The 25,995-nt window shown below is 42.6% G+C and overlaps 1 protein-coding gene across 2 annotated transcripts in view; it reads left to right on the forward strand.

The window, feature by feature from the left end:
• RUNX2 (RUNX family transcription factor 2) overlaps nucleotides 1-25,995 on the forward strand; it is a 110,648-nt gene that overhangs the window by 43,386 nt on the left and 41,267 nt on the right. The window contains exon 4 of one of the 2 annotated variants that reach the window (XM_032802082.2): nucleotides 20,362-20,535. The exons of the other annotated variant lie outside the window; for it this stretch is intronic. Within the exon in view, the coding sequence (XP_032657973.1) occupies nucleotides 20,362-20,535 (174 nt within the window). The remainder of the gene's footprint in view (nucleotides 1-20,361; nucleotides 20,536-25,995) is intronic. 2 annotated transcript variants of the gene reach the window in all.

The raw sequence follows: 25,995 nt of genomic DNA on the forward strand, positions 1-25,995 counted from the left end.
GTAGCTACAACTATTTTAAAAGAACCACATAGTGATTTACCTATATCTACTGTAGGAACATAAAATAATTACATCCACACTCTGTACACAGGAACAGATTCACTTGTGTCTTATTTGCTTAGTGTTTTCCCTGGAGCTGGACCCTGATAGAGACCTCACTAATGAGCACATTATAAAAATCTGCATAGACTCACATGACCATCTTGCAGGTCACTCCAGTTTTACATATATAGAGCCCAGTTTTACCTTCCAATACACAAGTGCAACTCCTGGTACATAGGAATTCAGATTGTAGAGTTGGCCCCACAGTTTCATTGTTCATGAACTCTTCTTAGAAACTATATCCAGGTTGTGGTGATTATACCACACTGAAACTCATACCTTAAAAATTTCACACATGTCCATTGCTGCATCTCAGATATATTTCATGGTACTGATCTCCCCCCGGCCCCAAAACCATTTAAGTCTTGACTTGCTGTATAGCTGCAGGTAAATGCATTGGTACTGTATATGTACGCTATCACAGATGATAGTGCCTGGTCTTTGTGGAGCAGGTAGACCAGCCTAGAAGAAGAGTATTGGTCACATAGATCTGAGTTTAGGCTTGAGCTGAGTCCCAAACTCTAATCCAGTCCCCTAGGTGAGCAGGGGCTGGGAGCCTACACAGGCCCTCAATGAAGGAGGAAGTATCTTGTCTGGCTTTCTGGCAAGCCTTCTGGTCATTGCAAGGAGCAGTAATGATGGGCCCAGCCTTCCTCCTTCAGAAGATCACCAGATGATGGAGTGAAAAGGGAAGGATGCAAAAGGAGCTCAGATGACCCTCTGATTGTGAAGAAGCTAGAGGGAATAAGCAGTTTCCTTTCTTTTCATTGGGGAGTGCTGAGAGTACTCCAGCTCCTAGCAGAAGCAGGCTATCATTGGAGAAGGTCACCCTGTCATTTAAAAATTTTACTCCTCTCTTTTTTTCAGAAGTTCTCTGAAGCTGGAAAATATGTTCTGTGGCCTCCTCTTCCATTTGGATTTATTTTATTAAATCAGTTAACACAGTAATTTTCAAGGTTATGCACCACCACCACATCTCCACTCTTCAACATCATCAGTGGTGTTACTGGAGCTCTCTGATTAATGTTTTTCAACTTAGTCTCTGATGGAAAAATGGGACAAAACTTCAGGATCCATTTTCCATGAACTCTAGGATGGAAGTTAATTGTATTCATGCCTGAGGAGAAGAAAGTGCTCTCTATTGTGTTTATGTAGGTCTTATAAAATTGTGCTCATTGTTTAAAATGCAGAGGAATTTCCCCATCACTCTATTTTTTTAAAGGAGATAAAATTTTGGCCCTACAGATCTTTAAGTGTAATTGTAGAATGTAAGCAGGCATCATATTCCTGGAATAAGTCACATGGCAGTCAGAGAAGCAAGTCATGAATAAGATGCAGGGGATTGGACTAGATGACCTCCTGAGGTCTCTTCTAACCCCAATATTCTATCATTCTATGATTCTATGCAGATTTTCAAAAAGACGGAAAGACTTTGGGCCCAATGTTGCTTCAGTGAAGTCAGTGGCCAAACCCCTATTCATTTCAATGGTAGCTGGATCAGCCCCGATATAAATTCTCTTTTTCTTGTTCTGGGATCTCACCTTTTGTTTTGTAAATAAAATAGGACCTGCTACCAAAAAACCCCAAAACCCCAGGAGAGAAACTTGCTTTAAGCAGAATGAGCTATTTAGAATGATATTAATGGTGCAGAGATGACTAGCATTTCCAGCATTTAAGTACATTAATGCTACCACCCTCCCCCGGGTTCAGGAGACAGACATAATGCCACTGCAGCACTGCAGAAATGTTTTCCACTAGTGCATTTTAGTGGACATCTAAACCTAGTGCCTCATTAGATTAGAAAGAAAAAAAAAGACTATCCAAAACCTGCCAGGGATGATCCAATGCATTCTAAGGTCTTTGCGAATGTTAAACACGTATACACACACATTATCTATCTATCTATCTATCTAGATATATATACACACACACACATATACACACATGTATACAAACACACATGAGCAGGGTGTATTAGTATGCATATACATCTTTGAACACCATTAATTTCACAGCTGCACTTTTGAAAAGCTTGTGATTTTTGTAAGTGGACATTTACAGCTTCTGGGTTTTTTTTTGTATTTTCTTCTTTCCAAAGGATTGCACCTACAATATAATGCACACGTGGTTTTCTTTTTAACAGGGAATTATGGCACTAGCCATAGCATGGTCAAAGCAAAGTGTGTGAGCTAGAGTCTACAGGGAGGGGGCTTTGTGAAGGATTGCATGGTTAAGTGAATTGGTCCTGAGACAGAGACTTTCATTTCTAAGTTGCTAGATCCATTCCAGCCCAGGTTGATTGTCTCAGTCCAGGTCTTAGACTGCAAGTGTCTAATTTCACAACACTGCCATGTAACAGCACTCTTGTTAACAAGCTGACACTGGAATGAGCATAGAGACAACTATCCCTTCCCACCTTAAAGTTAGTCCCACAAGTCAAGGCTGGGGCATAATGAAGAATCTTGTGCCCAGGCTGTATCTGCAGAGAAACTGTGACTGTAGGGCTGTCAGTCCACAAGCACAAAAGTCACCAGAGAGTTATTATGAATATTCTGGCAGTACTTGGCATATGTTAGGCACTTTCCATATAATGAGACAGCCCTTGCATGCAGGAGCTTGTAGTCTAAGGCCTTGAAACAGGGTTACACACAGGCAGAACCCATTGCAAGATTGGAGTCTAAGAAGACTAACAACATATAAAGGGTGGAAGAGAAGGATAATTCATGCAGGCAAAATAGATCCAATTTATACAGTGCATACTTAAAAAAAAGGAATTGAACTGGCCTCCAGGGCCCTGGTATATTGGCATTATTAGTTGGCTGATTTCTTGTAGGTGTCGTGGGAAAAGGTACTTTAATGTTTATTATATTATCATCATCACTGTCTGAGCTGGAGAATGCCAAGCAGACCTGTCATGTTGTACAAGTACCTTCTTTGTGGAAGAGGGAGAAAGGGAAATTCTATGAAGAATCTCCCCCTGTAGTAGCCCAGATGCTGTTCAAAAGCCTTCACCGTGTGTTTATCATTTCAGTGAGCAATGCTGTAAATGACATCACACACTGCTTGCATTGGACTCACTCCAGCTCCCCCCCATCCCAACTGATCCTCTTCCTACTCCCCTTCCGCCTGCACACATTCTTTGGGATTTGCTGCCTACTGGTAGCCAAGCATACAGAGAACTGAGGGGGGCAGGCAGGGAGATTTATTCAGTATGAATCTGTTTTCCTATTGTTTTTAAATTTATGGGTGGCTCCCTGTTACTAAACAAACTTTTCAACTGAAGGCAAAGGAGGTGGGGGGAGGGAGGGGTAGCCTCCTGCTAGAGCCTCTGTAAAGAAGATATTCCATTGTGACCAAACATAGCTCATTAATTACCTAGCTATCCCTCTGACCTCCCTCCTAAACCCCTGCGTGATATTGACATTAGACCTAATCTTTCAATCTAATGAGCTGGTTAAATATTTTAACATTGGCTTAGGCCCTGATTTCGCAAGGACCCACTCCATTATTACCTGTTCAACAAAGTTCTTAAGCATGTGTTTAACTGTAGCTATACACTTATTTCTCATTAAGTCACAGGCTTTAAATGCTTTGCTGAACTGGGGCCGTAACGTAATCCCATTATTAATACAACTGACCTGTGGCAGGTGAGGTCAGCCCTATAGGCTTGGGGCCAGATTCTGCCCCCAGATGCACATCTATAAACCTGGAATCACACAACTGAAGTCAATGGATTTACATTCATGTAGCTCAGAGCAGAATCTGTCCTTCTCTGTTTTCCTTCTAAGACTGACAAAGAGTGAATGATCCCTTCTGAGATCCTTCTGAGTGATGTGTTCTCAGGAGCAGCAGCCCTTCTTTATTACATACAAATAACGATGCTGTCCTGTTTACTCACCCAGAATTTTAAAGCCTTTCACTGCATTGGCAAGATTTCCCTCCACTTTCTCTGCAGATTGTGATTAGCAAAAAAACAAAAAAAAAAGAAAAAACTGTATTCATTGTCTTGTATTTTTAAAAATATTTCCTTTCTGGGGCATTAGAGTTTGACAATTTGCTACATTGTTTTCAAATACAATCTTGTGCCTTAACTCAGTGAATCTCAACCTTTCCAGACTACTGTACCCCTTTCATGGGTGTGATTTGTCTTGTGTACCCCCAAGTTTCACCTCACTTTAAAATGACTTGCTTGCAAAATCAGACATAAAAATACAGAAGTGTCACAGCACACTGTTACTGAAAAAATTGCTTATTTTCTCAGTTTTATCATATAATTATAAAATAAGTCAATTGGAATATAAATATTGTACTTACATTTCAGTGTATAGTATATAGAGCTGCATAAACAAGTCATTCTCTGTATGAAATTTTAGTTTGTACTGTCTTCGCTAGTGCTTTTCACGTAGCCTGTTGTAAAATGAGGCAAATATCTAGATGAGCCGATGTACCTTCTGGAAGACCTCTGTGTACCCCCAGGGGTACACAAACCCCTGGCTGAGAATCACTGCCTTAACTAAGGTGGTGGTTTGTGGCAGCAGAAATGATCCATTATCTCTTGTTCATGGATGGCAATAGCTACTCAACACATAGAATCACCTCCTGTCAGGGTAGCTGCACCTGTATTTCCCTCCATCATCCAGCAAGGGCACCAACTCTCAGGCTTCCAGTTCCCCAGCTGTTGCCAGAGACCCCGCCTCTGTCCCCCCTCCCTTCTGCGCAGTTCCCTGTCTTCACTGTTATTCCTGGCTGAAGCAAGCTGCCCAAGCATACCCGCTTACCTTCTCTTCAGAGATAGATAACAAAGATTGTCAAGAGTTACAAGTTACCACACAGTTCTTTCTGTGCAAGCCTAGTTTACTCTACAGAGAAAAGCTATTAAAAACTATAAAAGATAGATACTAATAAACGTCCTAGAGATCACTTCAACTCTAACATGGGCTGTGGCTGGAACAGTCTTTCCAAACACAACCCAAGGGATTTCTTGTGTGATCACAAATTCATCACGGCCTTACCTCAGAACAAGCACATAGACTTAAGGGGCCTCTGTAGACCCAGTTTTAAACTAGGCTGTTTACCCAAAAATCCTTTGTCTGTAGTCCCTGGAGAATCCAGTTTGAACTAGTATATCCACACCTCTCCATGGGGTGGCATCCAATGGCTGATAACGGAGGAAATACATAAGCATCCCCATCCTCCTAGAGAAGTACATACGATGCCCACAACACCACATATACAACTGCATTTTTAATACAATGAGACCCCAAGGTATTAAACTTATTTCAATAAGGTTTAACTTAATTCAGTAAAGTTTATCATAGTTCCATAAGGTTTGTCCAGGATATTGTGAGTCTGTCACAAGAATAATAAACACAACAAAACAACAATAATTATTTAATAATATTCATAATCCTTTGCACTTTCAGAATATGCTTCATCCAGAGATATTGGAGCTCGTAAAGGTTAAGTCTGTGTAACTTTTGTTTTAGCCCAATGTAACTTCATTGAAACCTACTGGAGTCTACTCACACTCAGACCTGCTAAAACCAAAATAGTAACACAGTGGTGAATCAGGCTCACTAATTCATCTAGCCTAGTAATGCCCCCTGGGAGTCAGGGATGCAGATAAATATTTTTATAGATGGAGAAGACTGTGGCTTCTTCAAGTTTTAGTTACTTAAGTCCCCATTTAGGCACCCAAGAAGCAGCCTAATTTTAGCTATTGACTTCAGTGAAAGCTGTAGCTGCTCAGCACCACTAAGAACATCAGACCCAAGCTAGTTTAAGAGTCTACTTCGAGGCACTTAAATTTAAAAATGTTGCCTGAGTGACTTGCTCAAAATTATATAGCGAGTCAGTGGGAAACCCCAGAACTCTCAACTCCTCTCCACCCCTTTCAACTCTATTCTCTAACCACCAGACAGTGCTTTCTTCCTTAAGGTTTTGACACAAGAAGTCACTCCACCCCATCTGCCACCTGGAACAAGACTGCCACTAGTGAGATCACCAGAAAGGGGACAGAGCATAACAAAGAGAAGGGATGAAAATGGTGGCTGACTGAAGTGAGGACTGGGGGGATCTTCAGGACACCATCTCAACTAGCATCAGTTAGGGCATTGGTTATGCATCTGTAAGACTTAAGTGTTGCATAGGCGTCTGCTGGCACTCTGCCCAGAGGTGAATTTCACCCAGAGAACTGAATGGATTCTGTCACATCTCCGCTGCCCCATTAAACCCATATATTACCAGCAGCACAAGACTTTCATCATATTCTGGCCTTTTAACTAGGTTTTAGATTGTAAAAGCAAGAGCAGAGAAGAAGGGTGTTAAGCATAATTTTTACTGGGGAAACCACCAATTCTTTATAACTTTCGAAAGGAAGAAAGAGAGACATCCATCAAACTGTCATTGCAGATTAGATGCCACAAATCTAAGCCCGTGGAGTAGCCAGGAATCTGTAAACCTTTTAAAAGCTAAGCCTGTTTTTCATTTTTTATTTAAAAAAAAAAAAAAAAAACTTTACAGATTTTTGTGGAAAAACATTAATGGGCCAAGGGATGTTTCACGTTGCTCTAAGGTCTGACAGACTCTACACAAACTAGATAGAAGTCCAGTCTTATGGTTCAGGTTAATTACCGGTAGTTTCTGTGTTACGACCAAGAACAAATAATACTGTCTGTCTGATTAAGGCAAGTGTGAAAAGCTGTGTTTGATTTAAAAAAAAGCAAAAAGACTGCTGCATCCTGGCTTCTGTCTACATTTAACCTGATTTGAGGTGCCCTTTATATAACAATAATTTGATACTACTCACAATACTTGGCACCCCAAGCACTAGAGTGGAATGTAACAAGAACACTTTAGCAGGTCTGAGTGTGCGTAAACTCCAGTAGTGCTGGAATGAAAGGGTTGGGCATTCAGAGTATGTCTCTCCCTCGCTTGGCATTCACAGACAATAAGAACTTGAGGATTAACATGCTAGACTCCGTTTATTACACATGAGTGGATAAAGCAATTACCTGTCTATCACGGCTATAGTAAATTGTGCAATAGCATTAACATGTGTGGATATGTGGATAAGTGCTATTCTGCCACAGAGGGTGCTGATACAAAAGATAATCCTTCAAGTCTAACTAGTAAAGACTGTTTTCCTTTGGAGTTTATATCATGTTTCCCTTGCAAGCATAGACTGAAACGGCGTCCTTTTATTTTCAATCGCATTTTCAGCTCTGTTTAGCCATCTGAATTTTATTAGTGAAGTTATTTTAGAAACATCCCTTCTTTCATTACATTTAAACAATCTGCTTAAAACCTGTTGCACAGATAGAAACACAATAGTCTTTTAATGCAGCAAAACAGTCTTTTGAAAGACAGTGAATACACACACACACGTATCCCTCCCTTATTGCTGGACTGTTGTATTATCTATGTCTGAACTCCCATTCTAACCACAATATTCAGCCTGTAATAGCCTTTGGTTTTGGAGAGGAAAAGAACACAAAAGAAAGTGCACCCTATTGATGTCTAGAGAGCAGAGGATTGCAAAACAGCACACAATTGGAGCGGTTTTAGACTAGATTAAAACTAAGTACCTTAAATCTGTTTTAATGATTGTGTTTACATCTCCCCCTCTTCGGTCCTTTAAAGTAATCAGGTTTCGCAAGCATTAGGAAAACCAACCCCTCCTGCCTGTTGGAGAGAAGCCAGTTCAAAGCAAGAGATCTTTTCACTCTCCCCTCACCCTCCTTCTTTTTCTATGATCTTTACTGCTCTTCACTGTAGCAAGACCAGGCTAAGGACCTACTTTATAGAGTAGTTTTTCCTTTAAAAAAAAAAAAAAAGTTTCTTTCCATTCTTTATAGAGATTGTTTGATAAGAATGAGGATGATAAAGTCAGGATGAGGAGCTCTTGCTCTTTTGAAATGCGGCTTCCTTTAAAAAATGTTTTTCCTTTGCTCAAAGAAAAAAGAAAAAAAGGCAGCAATAGATAGACCAAAACCAAACAAAAACAAAACAAAACATAAAATAAATAAAAGAAAAAAGAGTGCAGCAGATACTAGCATGCAGAGGGAATGAAGCCAGGGACTGGGAATTGCCCGCGAAAGCTTATGCTCAAATAAATGTGTTAGTCTCTAAGGTGCCACAAGTACGCCTGTTCTTTTTGTGGATACAGACTAACTCGGCTGCTACTCTGAAACTCTCTTTGTACCATTTGTCTTTACAAAACAAATTGAAACAGATTTGCCAACCATGGCTAGCTTTGTTGCTGGCACATACACTGGTGCATTATGTTCTTTAATGAGGTTTAAAGGTGAACAAGAGTTGTGCTGAGATGCCAGGGGCTCCAACACGCTTTCTGTCTTTCCTGTGTGTTTGTAGCGGTAGGTTTTGTTTTTTAAAAATAGTCATTGAATTGCGTGAATTTTAAGGCCTGGAGGGAATGGTGAATCACATGGCTGAGCTGGGGAAGATCTCCCAGTGGGAGATGGGAACTCCTTTAATGCACAGTTCTGAGCTGCAGAACAGAGGAGAATGGGTTTGGGGTCAGGGTGGAAGCGTCGATGCCAAAGCACTGAGCACCTGTGGTGCTGCAGGTATCAGAGGGGTAGCCGTGTTAGTCTGGATCTGTAAAAGCAGCAGAGAATCCTGTGGCACCTTATAGACTAACAGACGTTAGTCTATAAGGTGCCACAGGATTCTCTGCTGCTTTTGTAGTGCTGCAGTAAGTCTGAAGTGAAGTGTGGATCTCTCTGGGTAGGGGCAGGAGGGAAGGAGGAGACACTTGTTATGCTACAGTGCAGTGTGATTTTGAGCAGAGCACAGAGGAGATGGGAAAGGGGGGAATCATGAACTGTGGCAGCCTCAAGCTAGGCTGAGGAGCACGGCAGAAGGGCAGAGTAAAGGTGATTACGGGGGAAGCAGTTCCAGTCAGGGTCATGAGGGAAACGCTTCTTTCACTTCTACGCTTGCTCTTTTCTTGTGGCTCCTTTTCTCTTTCATAGCTCCAGGTTTGTTCTAGAAGCGAAACACTCGCAAGGCAAATGTAGTGGCAGCACTGAGCTCCTGCACACAGGACCCATAGGACCCAGTGGAGGGAATAACAGCTCCCCCCCATGACCACCACCACTGCCCCACTGATCTCAATGGGCACAGGGTTGGGGCTGTTGAAACACTGCCCCTGCAGGAACTGGTGAGGTACAGCAGCCAATTTTCACATTCTCAGATAATATTCTGGGGGAGGGAGAGTTATATCTCAGCTGTTGTGATTTGCTGAAAAACCTGACCCTAAAGCATCCTCCCAGCTGTGCATATGTGTGTGTGTGTGTGTGTTTGCTATTCATAGACCATGACTTTGTTAAAAAGAAATAGAAATCTTAGCACTTTATATTTTCAAAGGTTTTACAAGCCCTGGTCTTGATTCACTCCCATGGGCACAGACGGATGCAGTTTGCCCCACAGTGGAATTACCGCTCAGTCTGCAGAAAACTTTAAACTTCAGATGGGGCTTCGTGGAAGTCCCATCTAGGCAGGCTAGCTGGGTTACAAGCTGCACTGAAGCTTCCTCTTGCTCCCCAGTGGGAAAATTCCCACTGAACTGGGAGATGAACTGAGGGCCAGATCTTGCACCATTTAAGTGCCAAGACTCAAATCCCATCCCTAGCTGACCCTACTCACTTTGGGACTGATCTAAAGCCCATTGAAATCAATGAAAAGACTGACTTCCATGGGATCTGGATCAGTTCTTTGTTGGCAGTGCTGGCCTGCTTTGAACCTATCCAAGATCTTTGTATCACTGGGGTGAGGGAATTGGAAAGAGGTGGTCAGCTAGGATTCCACCAGTGGACTGAATCAGGCCCTAAGAATAAGAAATCAAGTCAGCTAAGCCTGTTGGCTGTGTTTGTTTTCATGTAATTTATTTATTTATTGGTCAGTTTCAGGTGTATTTTTGACCTGCTCTGTGTAAAAATGTCTCCACTTTAAAAGCAAAAACTTTTTTGGGGGAGGTCTTGATTTCTGTCCAGGTGCATGTGTAATCCTCATTAATGCTAATGGGAGTCCTGTGTGCATGGTTGGGAGAGAAAGCCCTTTAGTCTTTAATGTAAACTGGTGCCTTTAGCTATTTAAAAAACAAACATCTTTTCCCCTCCACTGACTGAATTAAAACCAGTTATTGCGCCTATGTAGCGCCTTGTTTTATGAATTATAAGAACTTTTCCTATGTAGAACCTATGGCCTAATGATGTAATTATGTCTCTTGGGTAGATATTTTTCTTCTCATAATTATGTCTTTACCCAAGAGACTGGAAGGGCTCCAAGCTTTCTGCTTTCATGGATAGAAATTGTTTGGCTCTCTTTTTCATTCTTGTTGATGAATTTTGAGTTGTATGGCTTAGCGAGGGGGACTGTGTAGGGAAAGCAACAAGGAGCACAAGGGTTTGTCACAAACAAATATTTACAGGAATATGGATTTAGTAAACAGGAGCTTTTTTTGGCTCAGTTGAGGGACCTTGCTGTTGAAGAGCTAACGGGATCCTTCTGGATAGAGGTTGATTTATGGCACTCGTGTGTTACCTCTAGAGCCCGGATAGACAGTTGCTTTGGAGCTGTACCTTGCTAACATGATGTATTGTCTGAACATTATAAGAAAGATGAATATCTCTGCCTGAATCAACAATGTCATTCACTGCCCGCACAACAAACTATCTAGAAGTCCTTGGGCTCGATTCTGAGCTGTTTCACCCAGGTAAACGCAGAGTAGATCCTTTGACTTCAAATTTAGGCCAGTATAACTGAGATCAGAATCAGGCCCATAGAGCAGGGCCGGTGCAACCATTTAGGCAAACTAGGCGGCTGCCTAGGGCACCTAGTGATTGAGGGCACCTAAAAGTCCTCTCAGGCGAGGAGGTGGAGTGGAGGTGAGCTGGGTGGGGGAGGGGTACGCAGGGAGGGCTACCCTCAGTAACGGGGGTAGGGGGAGGCGCACGGGGAACAGCTCCCTGCCAGCTCACCTCCACTCTGGCTCTTCCGCTGAGCACACAGCCCAGCTCTAAGTCTCTTCCAATCAGCGCCGCAAGCCTGGTCGGGGAGGAGAATTAGAGCAGCGCCGATGTGCTCAGTGGAGGAGGTGGAGCCGAGGTGAGCTGGGGCGGGCTACTCAGGCAGGGTTAGCTGCCACAGGGGAATGGGGGAGAGTCTCCCCGGGTGGGGTTAGCTGCCGTGGGGATTGGGGAGAGTCTCCTCGGGTGGGGTTAGCTGCTGTGGGGGCACAGGGGGAGTCTCCCCAGGTGGGGTTAGTTGCCGTGGGGGACGGCGGTGGAGAGGGTTAGCTGTTCCACGGTGGCGGGGGGTAGCTGCTGCGGGGGGGGCTCCAGCAGGTGGGGGGATAGTTAGATGTCGGGGGGGGCAGGGTTAGCTGGGTGGGGGGTGCAAGGTGGAAGTTTTGCCTAGGGCGCGAAACTTCCTTGCACCGGCCCTGCCATAGAGACATATCAGGCTGTGAGTTCACATGTGCAATCCCTATTGATATCAATGGGATCAAGTGCAGTAAGATGTCCAGAGACAATGGGGCTTGAAAGAAACTGCTGAGACATGTAATTCATCCCCTTCACTAACGTAGCAATGTTGTCTACGATGCACCCCAAAGTATCTCGAAGTGTTCTAGTATGGTCACCTCCTGGTAGATCATTACATCGGCCAATCAGTTCCAGTATAGGGATTGTCTTTCCCTATTATCTAACTTAACTTTTCCTTTTTCAGGTTTCCTACCATTAGTGGAGAGAGGGAATAACCGTAGATTCCATCCTTAGGCCCTAAACCTGCTCCCATTGAAGTCAATGGAAAAAAACTTAAGTGGGCTGCAATCTAATTCTTCTCTCACTATTCTTTGCGCTGCCTCTTTCCTGGAGCTCCCATATATGTTACTATAGACTGCCGCCTCCTTTTGGTTCACATCTCTCCTTTAAACACACATCTTCTGCCAAGCATAGTCTGATGTCATACAACTTGGAAACGTATAGAAAACCTGAACACCCCTTTGGCCACAAAGAGCAATCTGGATGTGTTGCTTTGTCTACCTTTCAGACTGTAAGTGGCATGGGACAGTGACCATCACTTCCTCTGGGTTTATACAGTGCTGAGCCCTCTGTTGGCATATAACAACAAATAACAGCTGTGCCTAGACACTGAGGCAAATAGTGCATGTCAGAGCCTTGGGATCACCCACCAAATCTACGCACAACAGGTGGGTGTGTAGGATCTTAATTTCAGCTTCATTTATGAATTTCTTATTGTAGGCTTTCATACAAAGATCATTTGCTGTTTTTGTTGTGACAAAAGCATAGCCAAGTGAAAGAGGTGCAACTGAGTGAAGACTGAAAATACCCAGCCCACTCAGGGATAATAAAAACATCTGTGGACAATCTGGTAACCAGAGCTCCCTGGTGCCGTAAAAAATTAGTGGGTGGTTTGCTTGGTGCTTACAGGAGAGTTTTACATTGTCCCTGCATTTGGCTAGACCAAGTATAAGCTGATTAATTTTCATCCCCACACCCAAAAGCTGCAGAATTAAAAAAAAGGTAAAAATCTTGGAGCATCATATTTACATTAGGGTTCTCCAGGATGACCTCTCAGATGTTCATTTGAAGTGGCCAGAGGGTGTCAACTAAACGGACAGTAAGAGCCCAGTGCCAGCAGACATGGACAGCATTTCTGTGATCCTGGAAACCAGGAAGCAGTCAGATCCATCTAGAGTCAAAGCTATAGCCTGTTTTCTGCCTTGGAAGGAATGGGTCATGTATGACGGCCCTTAGGTGCCATGTTTAACATTTTCCTCACTGAAGCTTTCCTGCTTTGTTTGGCAAGTTTGAGTAGCATGCGAAGTTATGCATGCATGTCTAGCCAGGGTTTTGGTTTGTTTTATTACATTGATTGTGTCAGATCTATTTTCACACTCTAAATTGGTGCAGCAACTCCTGCAGCAGGTTAACCGCAGTACAGTCTGCTTCCAGAACCTTTGATATACAAAGTCTGGTTAAAAGAGCTGGGTAGGATTGATAGACTAGGATATTGCTTATTGCCATGATGTGGTAGACCTAAGTCTGGGTTTAGGCTCCTATGTCCTAGTTTAAGCTCCACTGTGATTCACAAAACTCTGAATCCTGTAAGCGCCTGAACGCACTTGGGTTTGTTAGTTTTTGCAATCAGAAGGTCGCTAGGAGTGTTTCCACCTCTGGGCATGCACACTGCTGCCTCACTATAAACATCTGCCACCTCAATCCCAGAGCAACACACAACCCGGGGGAAGACAGGTGTTTGGCCACCTCAGTCATTTGTGGGGACCCACCTGGTAGATGTGCTCAGAGGCTGCCCACCAGATCAGGCCCTGCATGTGACTTCACACGAAGCAGCCAAGAGAGAGAAAAGAGGAGGAGCTCCCTCATAACTTTTAATTCAGTGGTTAGGGTACTCACCTGGCATGTGGGATTACCCCTCCCTCCCGCTCAGTTCAGTTCCCTCCTCTGTGTGATGAAAAGAGATCTGACACATTGTAGGTGAGTGCCCAAACCACTAGTCTATGGGATATTCTGATGTGGGGTCCCTCAGTCTCTCCTGTTGAAGTTGCTCCACTGTGGATAAATACTTAGAGTCACTGGAACAGGGGGAGTGGATCCTGGGTCTCCCACATCCTGGGTGAGTGCTCTGCGCACAAGGCTACTGAGTCAGTCATTCTCATAGTTGCGCTCTCTCTCTCTTTCTCTTGCACATGCACTCTCTCTGGTCCAAATGACTAAGTATTTGGCCACAGTGGAACAGCTTCAGCAGGAGAGACTGAGGGACTTCACTCCCATCAGACTATCCCATAGGCCCCTGGCACTCTCCTGAGCTGTGGCAGACCCCTGTTCAAATCCTTTCTCCTGGTGGGGGGTGGGCAGAACTGAACTTGGAGTCTCCTACTTGAGTACTCTAACCACTAGGCTAAAAATTATGAAGGAGATCCTCCTTTCCCTCTCCCCCAGTTTCTTGCAAAAATTGCTTTGGCTCCTAACTCCAAAGAGGAGTGAGAATGGCTAGCAGAGACAAGTGCTTCCCTGCAGCTTGCATTTAGGCACCTATCTCTGAGAGAGAGGAGGGACGTAGGACCCACCCCTCTCATTGGTATCTCTCATTGGCTAGCTTAAGCGGCTCCCAGCCTAGCTTGCTGGCCTTTGTGAATCAGGCTCAGGTGCCTATTTCTCCCCATTCATTGAATAGGTGCCTAACTCAGGCTTTGTGAGTCACAGTGTGTTCCTGTGATTGTTACAGTGCCTAAGTACCTTTATAAATCTAGCCTTATGTGGGTAGAAAAAGCTGTCGGGACTTGAGGATAAGAATTCCTGGACGCTACTCTAGGCTTTGACTCTCTGTTCTTGGACTCTGAGAACAGATACACTGGAGTACTTTGTCTAACTTCTTCCTATATAACCCTTCTGACAGTTGGAGTTGGCAGCAACCAGGATCAGGTTCAATATCTAGGCGTTACTTTTGAACAATACAACATGAAACCAGCTCAAACCCTCACCCAGTAACCTGGCACAATTACATACCACGCTTTGGATGCCTCTTAAGAGGCAATATTTCCCCTCTCACAAGCACAGAGTCTGAGTGTAGAAAAGAAACTTTTAATAGAAGGAGGGAAGTAACCTGGCATTCATTTGGGAAAACGCCACAAGCAGAATTCATAAAACCATTCATAAAACCATGAGCAAAAGCCCCATCTCAGAATACATTGGGCAGTGTCGTTTTCCCTCAGGTTCTTAAGAAGTTCCTTTAACATGCTCCTCCCTTCTCCCTCCACCACATCCCACTCACAGTTGTTGTCCTTGGTCAGTGCAGACCCAGAGTTCAGAGGTGCATCTGCAGAGTTCACCTCCCACCGAGGCTGGGGAGGGAGGGGGCAGGGGGCACAAGAAGGCACCTTGCTTTCTCCACTGTCCGGGCACTCGTTCACTGCTCTCTCCCCTGGCCACTCACTATGATGTCTTCAGGTCTCACCACTTAACTCAGCTCTCTATGATTTCAGCTATCAGTGCAGGAGTCTCACTGCTAATACACACTGGGTAGTCTCTTGCATCAGAGACACTGTCCCAAAGCATATCTAATGTTTAGACTTGGTTATCAGTAATCACAACTCTGTAGTGCATAACAAGACTCTCAACTGAGTTTTAATCAGCTCTGTTATCACACATTGAAAAAAGGAAGGGTCAGCTGGTATCTAGAACCCCCCAGGGAAGACCTACATTACCAACTACACAACCCCTGTTCTTACCCTTTCTCAATTCACTGGGCTTTGGCACCCATGTCCCCTGCCTAGTGAGCGCAGTTTAGCTGAGGGTGAGTCCATCAATCAGCGTATGCCAAGCACAGTTCTGCTGCACTTGATTCACACAACAAGGCTAATAACCCTTTAATACCCCTGCCCCAATAACAGAGAAACTTGTGATCTAACACCAGCCGAAAGTGATCATTTGGGCAAAGCAGTCCCATCATGCTGAGCACCTCAGCAGGGGGATGTGCCCATGCAAACAAGGTCAGCTCCTGAAGTCCTCTTTCCCATCTCATTACTAGATGTCACAGGAGAGCTCATTCAGACCCTGCTTACACCTCTATTGTGTCCTCTCTTTTTGGCATGTCTTTTCATCGATTTCAGTAGGCTTTGGATCACACCCTGATTCAGTACCTGACTAAACAGACCCAGTTTTTTCAATATCATTTCAAATCAGAGACTTACGATGTCCCTAACCACCTTTGTAACCTACTTCTGAGCCTGCTCTGTTTCTGCTATAACTTCTTTGAGAGAGGGTGACCAGAATTGAACATGGTATTCTGGGTGAGGCCATCTTATTGAGCTGTATAATGCTGTGAGCATATTTCCAATATTATTTATTCCCATTCTTTATACAGCCTAACATTGCTTTTTTATGTTTAAATCACTGTTGCACGTGGATCAGAGGTTTTCATTGAGCTGTCTACAGTGACACCCAGGTCTTTTTTCTGAAATAAATTATGCCTCACACTGAAGACAGAGAAATACATCTTTTCTTAGTGTGCTCCCTGGGGATCAGGAATTTCTCTGTCAATTGATGCATATATCACTACAGAGATGAAAAGCAGCCTTTGTGCAGTGAACTTCACATGTATAGCATGTATTTCATTATTCCTGCTCACATGCTGTTTGGAAAGTATTTTTCTAGGGTGTTTCACTGTATGGCGTAGCTCTTCCACAGTCACTAGGGCTTCGCAGGTCCATAGGTATGTAAGGCACTTAGGGTGGCCATCACACAGGTTACATAATTTTGTGAATTGCACCCTAACTTCTGTGGGTTGTAAGCACCTTCTGAATTTATTGTTTTCAGGTCTTGTTCTCCAAGGACAGCCTGGTGGCCTGTGATTTAAAAACACTGCAAGAGTCACAGCTCAGCAGCACACAGGTGTCATTACAGTGGAGGTTTGGGTTGAATGGTTTTATTTGTCATTAAAGATAGGTAAGGGACTTACTCAGCCATGGCTTTTATTATAATACAACAATCACACAAACTTGAGAAAACAGTACTTAATAAAACCTCTCTAGGGGACCTCACTATGTAAGCTGGGTGCTATCTGGCATCCAGAGACCCTTTTGTCCCACTGTTCCTTTGTGTCTTCTTTGTGGCCCTAAAATAAAAATATTGACAAGGGGAGGGTCAAGCCAAGATTGTCTATGGCTTCTATTTGGCTTCCAGAGCTTCATAGGGTCTGTCTAACTGCAATTAGATACCTGCGGTGGGCCCATGCTAGCTGAGTTCGGCTCGCAGTGCTTTGGCTAAGGGGTTGTTTAATTGCAGTGTAGACATTTGGGCTTGGGCTGCAGCCCAAACTCCTGGACCTTCCCACCTTGCAGGGTCCTAGAGCCCAGGCTGCAGCCTGAACTGGAACTTCTACAACGCAATTAAACAGCCCGTTAGCCCGAGTCAGCTGGCAGGGACCAGCTGCGGGTTTTTAACTGCAGTGTAGTAATTTTCTTGATGCTTTGGGTCTTCCAGACCTGGGGAACCTGACCTCCTGGGCTTTTAAAAAAATTTACTGTAGACTCCTCCAGTTTGAACCACCTACAGAGTTCTTTCTTCTTCACTTCCTATCCTAAACTATTGCGTGCAGTTATTTTCTACTAATAGACAGTTGCTGGATTCTGCCTCAGAAGTGGCTGCATTTCAGTGTTGGATTAAGTTTGGAGTAAATAATGTATGTAGTTAAATATAACCTTTGTTTTTACAGAGCTATGCACTGAAGAATAAAGCACGGTCAAAAGCAAGTTGAAGGGCATTACATGCATACTTTTACAGACCTGGGCAGCAGTGATGACTTACAAATAACCACAGCTTTAGTTAACACATTATCTAGTTCAAGTTTGTGTATCAGTCTGTTAGGAAAGTGTTTTGGGATCTCTGAGGAGGAAGGGCCCTACGTAAATGTACAATAGAATTTTTGTCTGAAAAATCAAAGCAAAAGCCCATTTTGGGGTTGATTCATTTTCAGATAAACTCAGCCCTGGTGAGAGAGATTAGGGATAGGCTAACTCCGTTTGTGTAATTTTGAACTCACCGAAAAGAGATTCTATTCTGATTAGGAACAAATGCGAACAAAGGAGAAAGGGGGAAAAATCCACTGGAAAAAACATGGTGGAAAATGGCACAGGCAGAAGGGAAAACAAACACGGAGCTTGTAAAAAAAAGAGAGAGGTTGAGAAGGAGAACTTCTATGGAAAGATACTTTATGTGTGAAAGTTACTTCTTCAGATTTATCAACACCTAACTTGTACCACAGTGCCTTTCATAGATTCAAGAGACAATGCGAAACACAGCCAGTTACGGTATTATCATATTAATTAAACTGCGATTATAACATTACCACGAACCAGCCAAAAAAGCATTCTATATCTATGGTCATCAACAGCATTCCTATATATATAGGGCACCCACTTGTGCCAGCCTAATTTTGGGTGGGTTGTTTTAATATGTAGCACCTGTTTCTCTTTAACTAGCAGAAAGAAACATGTTTGTAGGTTGGGGGGGCGGAACATGCTTTAAAATGACACGAAAATGTCATTAGTTTCAAGAACCTTAGAAATTAGTTTCAAGAACCTTAGAAATTGTTTGAGACTCTTCTAATGAGATCCATTTCTCTTCACACAGCCATTCCAGCCTCTCAATTTTCTGTATAGAAATAGGATTTCTCTGAGTTTTGTACTAGTACCTGTACCGAAATTTCTTGCCTGCTTCCACCACTTGTTCTCAGGGTTCCAATTAAATAATGTGTGTTATATGCCAGGCACTCGGGTACTAGGATGATGGATGCTATAAAAAAATGCCTGTTTCTAGAGATGAAGAATGATTACAGCACAGGACTGGGAGTCATAGGATCTGGGTTCTAGCTTCTGAGTTCTCTATCTGTTACTTTAGATAAGTAATTTCACCTCTCTGTGATTCAGCTTCCCCATCTGTAAAATGGGGTAAATAAATCCTATCTATCTCCTATTCTAAAGATTAGTTCATTAAACTTAGTGAAATGCTCTGGTTCTCTGGTGATGAGCATCGTGAAAATGCCTTAAAATGAAAAAAGTCTTTGAATATAAGTATGATGATGGATGATGCATAATTTCTGTGCTAGAACTGGCAGATCTTAAGTAAAAGTACTTATAGGATCAGCATATTGGAGTGGGCTTTCTTATTTTTGATTAATGTAATTTTCCCCTTTAAATTCTAACTGCACAACGTTAAAGAGCATTCCTGGTTAATCCATGCAGCATTCATCCAGCTGAGCAGGTAGCGGGAGCTGGAGAGGGAGCAGTGATGAGGGGTAGCCCATTAAGTGAAGGGAAGTATGGGACCCACCAGGATTGGTTTCATCAGATGCAGCTTTGCCATTTTTTCCTTATTACACCACTCTTTTGGCTTCTTAAAGGAGACTGGCTATTTAGTTCTGATTTATGAATATGCTCCAAAGTTACAGAACAATAAGTGAACCATACAGACTAATTGTAACAGAGTGATACAAAACAAAAAAAGGCAGATTTTCTTAGCTATCTGAAAATCTCCATAATAAATGGAACCAATCCCGAACAATTTCTCACTCACACACATATATGGATAGGAGGTTTATCTATAGTAGAAACTTTTGCCACTTTAATTAAAGCAGTAAAAAATCACTAGTCTGAACACAGTTTACCAGTATAAAAGTGCTTATACTAGTATAGCCCAGTCTATACTATTTTTGGGAAGTGACAGTGGTATACATAAGGCTTCTGATTTTAGGTTTTTAACCAACAAACACGAGTACAACACCCCCAAAGCAAAAAATAAATAAATAAAAAAATAAAAAAATGAAATCAGTGTTTATCCAATAAACACTGGAAAAATACCAGAAACGGTTACTCAGTTCATATTGACTTCCATTTCCCATTGCAGAATTTTTATATAGGTGATGTCCTTGTTCCCTGGCTTGTATCTAATGGCTTGTCTATTTCGAGCAATAATGTGGACTACAAGGATGTGATTTTTAAAGCACATTAATGTGTTGCGCATTAGTTGGTCTGTGTAAACCTTTTCAGGTGCACACTAAAAGTTCCCTAGTGCTCTTTAACATAGTGCTGTGTGAAACAGCCCTGTGTGTATATGTAAAGAGAAAACCCCATAAAACACTATCTTTGGTCATCCACATACAAATCAAAAAGTGTAAAATATAAACACGAGAAAATGAAATAAATAAACCCAGAAAAACAGAAGCTCTACGTATATGCTCACAGTGGTATAACTGCATCCACACTAGGACTTTGACTGGTATAACAGTCACAAATAAATTACACCTCTAACCAATAGAGTAGACTATGCAATGTACATGCTGCTCTTTCATTCTGTAGGACTCACAGTAGGGCAGAGCCTCAGCTAGTCTGAGTTGTCATAGGTCTGTTGCAGTCAGTGGAGCTATAACAGTTTAGACCAGCTAAGGATCTCCCCCACAGTTTTTAATACCCAGGTGCACCACTGTCTGGTAGGTACAGAAGACTCTATGGCATATGCCCTCACTCCCTGCCACCGTTCTTTCACCAGCTTTGGTTTCTGTCTCTAGCCAAAATGCCTAGAGAACCCACAAACAGTTAATAGGTCTTTACAGATAAGTTGGGGAATTTTTTTTGTATGGTAAATTGTTCAGTCGTGTTAATAACCCTTTTATTTTATGATTTGCTGTTTCCAGGGCACAGACAGAAGCTTGATGACTCTAAACCTAGTTTGTTCTCTGAACGCCTCAGTGATTTAGGGCGCATTCCTCATCCCAGTATGAGAGTAGGGGTCCCGACTCAGAGCCCACGGCCCTCTCTGAACTCTGCACCAAGTCCTTTTAATCCACAAGGACAGAGTCAGATTACAGGTAAGAGACAGAACCATAGGTTTGACTTGCACAGGCAATGGTAGTAATTGGTTGTGGATATTTTTGTGTCAACTGTAGAGAAGTGAGGCTGTTACAAAGTGAGAGATGTGCACCAATCAAAGCTAGCTGGGGAGCAGATTTTATTCTGTAGCATTTAAAGCTGAAAATGTCTTTCTTTTCTTAAATTATTTTTTTTTTAAAGACCAAAATGTCAAAATCCAGCAAATAGGTGAGGAATCTGGTGAAATCCAAGCACCACGATGCTCTGCAATAACTCACGTATGTGCAGTGGTGCAATGCATAGAGATATTTTACCTGAACATATTTACGCAGCAGTGCTGTTTACTTTGCTGGCAAGAAAAGTGGCCAACATTGTACTGGTGTTATCAGGATACCAATGCAACCTTCTCACACTGTGGCTTCTCTCTAGTGCCAGCTTATATCACTTTCACGATCAACAAATTGGAGTGTATGAAATTCTCCCAAGGCTCCTAATGAGGATTGTATGCTGCAGTTCTGACGTTTGATTTCACTGTGCTGAGAGAGAAATCATAAATTACTGTGTGTAACTAATCATAAAAGTGAAATGAGATTTTAACTATAATTGTGCCAGCGATTTGCAACAAAATCCAAAAAAATCCATAAGCAAAATTCACTGGGGTATTTTGTTAAAAACATGAAGACTTAGTAGGTTTTGCAAACTTTTTCCAGACAACCTGTGCCTGATTGTGAGTCAACCTGGGAAGATTTATGGTTTCATGTTTCAAGTGGTTTTGACATGATACCAGCTGAAACTCAGTGGTTTAGATGAAATGTTGTGGCTTTGTTTAAAAAAAAAAAAAAAGTTCAAACCAGTCAATTAATTTGCAGTAAAGAATAAGTGGGTTTTTGTTTGAACCCAGAATTCAGTGTGAAACCCCATGAGAATCGAAACTGAAAAATAATTGTTCTCATGAACCTTGGTAAATGGAAACTGCCAAGTTTCCCACAGCTCTAGAGCTCTTGCTTTAACTCTTGTGAAATATGAATATAATATATATAAATATCATGGGACCTGCCATCCGCTGATATCTCATAACAGGTTCATTTGCCAGGCTTCCCTTTTATTAACTAGGCATCTGAAATCTGGATTTTGCTGCATATAGTGCTGTAGTTAAGAAGTGCCAAACCAACAGACCAATGGTCTCTTTAGTCTAGTATCCTGTCTCTGACAGCAAATGAGGACCCTACTCAACTTCTAGAAAATAAGTGGAAATGGGCAGGCTTCCCACTTCAGAGCGGCTGGATCAGGCCCTTAAAGACATAACCAAAACACTCCTCTTCCTTCTGCCATCTCTATAGTTTACCTCTTGTGCAACACTGTTAATGAAGCGGGGTGGGGTGGAATTCTTCCTGACCCACATCTGGTGATCAGCTTATGGCCTGAAGCAGAAGGACTGAGAGCCCCTTGTAACTTTAATCTTAGCTAAGTGTAACTTCATATGCTGTTCTCATTCTCATAAAAGCCTCCTGCAGAAATTGTGCTTCTGGGTTTGATTAATAATATACTTCTTTGCCTCGTTATGAATCAGCAGCAGCACTTACAAATCCTGGAGGTGATAACTTCAGTTGTTTAGATGGCTGCAGACAAAGCCTTGGTCTTTGCTACTCACGGCACAGAGTCAACAGTTACACGTGATGGAGACTGTGCTGACTGAGGCTATGTCTACACTACAGCTGCATTTCTGTAAGGTCTCTCGTATAGCCGCTTTAAGCTAGGGTGACCAGATGTCCCGATTTTATAGGGACAGTCCTGATATTTGGGGCTTTGTCTTATATAGGTGCCTATTACCCCCCCATCCCTGTCCCAATTTTTCACACTTGCTATCAGGTCACCCTACTCTATGCTGATGGGAGAGAGCTCTCCTGGCAGCATAATTAAACCACCCCACAATGAGCAGCAGTAGCTATGTTGCCAGGAGAGCGTCTCCTGCTGACTTAGCACTGTCTACATCAACGCTTTTGTTGGTGCAAAATATGCTTTTTCACGCCCGACTGACAAAAGTTTTACTGTCAAAAATGCTAGTGTAGACATAGACTGAGACTCAGGATGGTGCAGCTGGGGCAGAGGAAAGTGACTTGAATTGGGAAGGGGTGACTTCTCTATCGAGCAATAGCGTACGTCCTCTCCTTGCCAAAGAGGTTCACAGTCATTGGGTACTGCTGAATCCCTGACGGCTGTCATTTTCCCAAGTAGCAGCAATGACTCCTGCTACTTAAAACTTTGCAGCTAGTTAAGAGGCTGCAGACTCTCCCTACTGACACAGCCCTTGCCACAGTTCTCCAAGCTTTGTCTGCCCCTGGTTGTATGAATGCAATGCATGCAGCCATTGAAGACCACTTGCTAGCATTATGGTAGCCCACCTGCTTAACAGAGAGCCTAGTACACCTGTGCTTCATGAATTGCACTGTCATCCTTATGGGTTTTTGGGTGCTAGTCGATGTGTTGATTCTAATCTGTGTAACCCTATATACTTTGAACTGTGGCTGCCTTAGGGAACACTTCTCTCCCCATGTTGTATCATAGTGGTGGTGGTGCTTTTGCTGACACTTTTGGGGATTGCAAGTACTACAGTTAGTGGAGTCCCTTGCTGAGGAACGTAGGCCTGAGAGAGACAAGGTTTACAGCTCAGAGAGCTGAGTGAGGCACACCTCTTTGATCAGTCAATATCCTGACCATGGGAGATTGCTGAATTTGTGCTTATTTGGGGGTAGTACAGCCTGGTTAATAAGGAGCTGCTTGTGCTTTCCTATGGTGCTGTATTTTCTCCAGGTAACATGGATGCTATGCAATAGATGCACACCCACAAAAACGAATCAATAACAACGTAGCCTTTTCTATCCAGTGCTTTCTTGGTACGGTCATTTGAGTGTGTAGGATTTTGCTGTGTAATAAAAAGTGACCTTTGTACAGAAAGAAAGGCTTTTTATTACATTTGATAAAATTAACCAGGTGCTGCTTTGTAAATGCCTTAGTTTGGTAATTTTTTACCCTGTAATTAAGATAAAAGAAAACCATTAGTTCCTACTAACTGCAGCAGTACACAATTGTTTCCTTATTATGAAAGCCAGTATGTAACACAGTTAAGCACAGTTAAACTTCTTTTGTTTAATTCCAGTTTAGCTTTTGCATAATTATTGCATGATCAAACATAAATAGTAGTTAGAGCCCGGCCATCTCCCATCTGAGTAATAAAGAATGCAGAGTGTGCCCTAATAGATCTGCTGGTTTGCTGTTACATTTCTTTTTCTGGGTTGTGTTTGTTTTCCTGTAGTAGCTGAATACTGTTGTTTTTTTAAAATACACCATGCTCTTGAACCTGCTGAAGGACTAGTTTGTTGCAGTACAAGCATAGTTTAGCTTAGCACAGCCTTGTCCTGATTCAACATGGCATTTTAACTATTATTCTGCAAAAGCAACATCGAAGGGTCATTAAAAAACAAATCATCCAATAAGCAGATACCTTTGCTGAGGTAGTGCAGATCCAATTTGAACCCTGCATATTGCTCATAAATCAAGACTCCTGTCTACTCACATTCGGATCCTGGTATATTTGCTACTTTTTTTTTTTTTTAAGTGGAACTCGAACGACTTACTCGCGTATCAAATTACCCTCTCATTCAGACAGCAAACTGTTGCATCAATTCTTAAACATGAAACAAGAAAAACTGTTGTTTTTCTAAAATACAACCAGTGAGGATTAGCTTCTATCAGACGGGAAAAGCCACAGGCGTAATGGCAAGAATGTGGTCAGTTTGAGTAGTGGAATCTCAGCTGTAAAAAAGAAACTGTAAAGTGGGAGTTAAGTGAGGTTTCATGCTCCATCACCACTATGGCACCATCCGATCTATAGGCAAACTGTGACTTTAGTAACTGAAATAACAGCACTCAAAGGCAGGTTGTGTGAAACATGCTTCTCCCTTCCCCCTGCCCAGCAGCATTTAACTTCATTTTTCAGACTGGGGAAAGATGGCACAATCTCTATCATGAACTCAGGACATTTATTACATGTAGGGTGGCAGAAGGCAGAGTTAATTCAGTTAGGGCTGGATCCTACCAGCCTTACTTATAGTGCAGTCAGTGGGAGAACTCATCTGCTCTGTCAGGCCAAGAAGGCTCTTTGTTTGAACGTTCTTAGAAGGCAAACAGACTAACAGGAGTACGGGCAGAGAGCAAAATCCATCCCTGTGCATAGGGTCAGCACACAGCTTCTGCACCAGTGAAGTCCCCCTTACCACCAATGTTGAGGTGTTAAATATTGATAGGCCTTATACTGACCATTTGCACAGCGATGAATTCCACCTGGAGAAAGAAAGAGGACCTTCTTTTCTGGGCAGGATGCTTGTCTAGAACCAGCATCGGTGTTTTATAGGAATTTGTTGTAGGTGGTCATGAATTTGATGGAATGAAGTGAGTTGCATTTACTACAAAAAATATGTAAAGAGTTGTGGACTAACTTGTTGAGAACACTGCTTCCATTAACCCCTTAGCAGCAGTTCTGGTTTTTCATCAAATTCGGGAGATTAGTCCTAGAACAAGGCCTTCTGTGTCATTTAAACCCAGCATTGGGCCCTCCGTACTGGATTGAATTTTACCCATAAAAAAAGTTTGTCCAAACTTTAGTCCAGAGAAACAAGTTTTGGCTGCATTTTACTTTAATACAGAGATGTGGCCCATTGAAACTACAAGACCAAGCGTGCTTGGATGTATGCATCAACATAGAGTAGTGGGAGCTGTAGGCTGCAGCTCTGCATTGTGGACATGGGTGACTGCAGTCTGTTGCATGTTATGCTATTTCATTGCATCCTTCAAGCTACTGGCAATTTGTTATGGTGACCCTCCATCAGGTAAAGTTTGGGCACACTGTCTAGTTAGCAAGAATAATTTTTGTTTTTTTTTCTTTAGGAAATGTGACTCTTGAGGGATTGGTGGTGGTGGTGGTGTGATTTTAGAGACTGAAAGCCAAAATCTGGTCTCACTTATTCCAGTGTCAATCAAGGAGTAACACCTTTAGACTTGACTTCAATGGAATTACTCCTGATTGACCATGGAGATTCGGATCTGGCCCAGAGTTTTTAAGAGTCCATGAGAAGCTCAGAGAAGAGAGTTTTCTACAATAGCCCATTTACTCATGCAGAGAGTAGTCTTTGCTTTGTTAGGACCATAATTGAGGATATCTTACTTTAAATATTTACAAAAGATAACTCCAGACTGCTTGTTTTTCAGCATGAGCAGTAGCATTAATATAGTCAGCAACAAACAGACGTGGCACCAGAGTTGAATGGGTGACAGGGACTCAGCTGAGAATGATTGTGTAAAGCATGCATGCATGTGTTCTTTTAGATTTTAGACTCAGCAGCAGTGGACCCCAAATGTTTTATGTCACATCTCCCCCTTACCTGTAATGTAATCTGTCTGCG

The sequence above is a fragment of the Chelonoidis abingdonii genome, chromosome 3 (assembly GCF_003597395.2).
Source record: "Chelonoidis abingdonii isolate Lonesome George chromosome 3, CheloAbing_2.0, whole genome shotgun sequence".
Lineage (NCBI taxonomy): Eukaryota > Metazoa > Chordata > Testudines > Testudinidae > Chelonoidis > Chelonoidis abingdonii.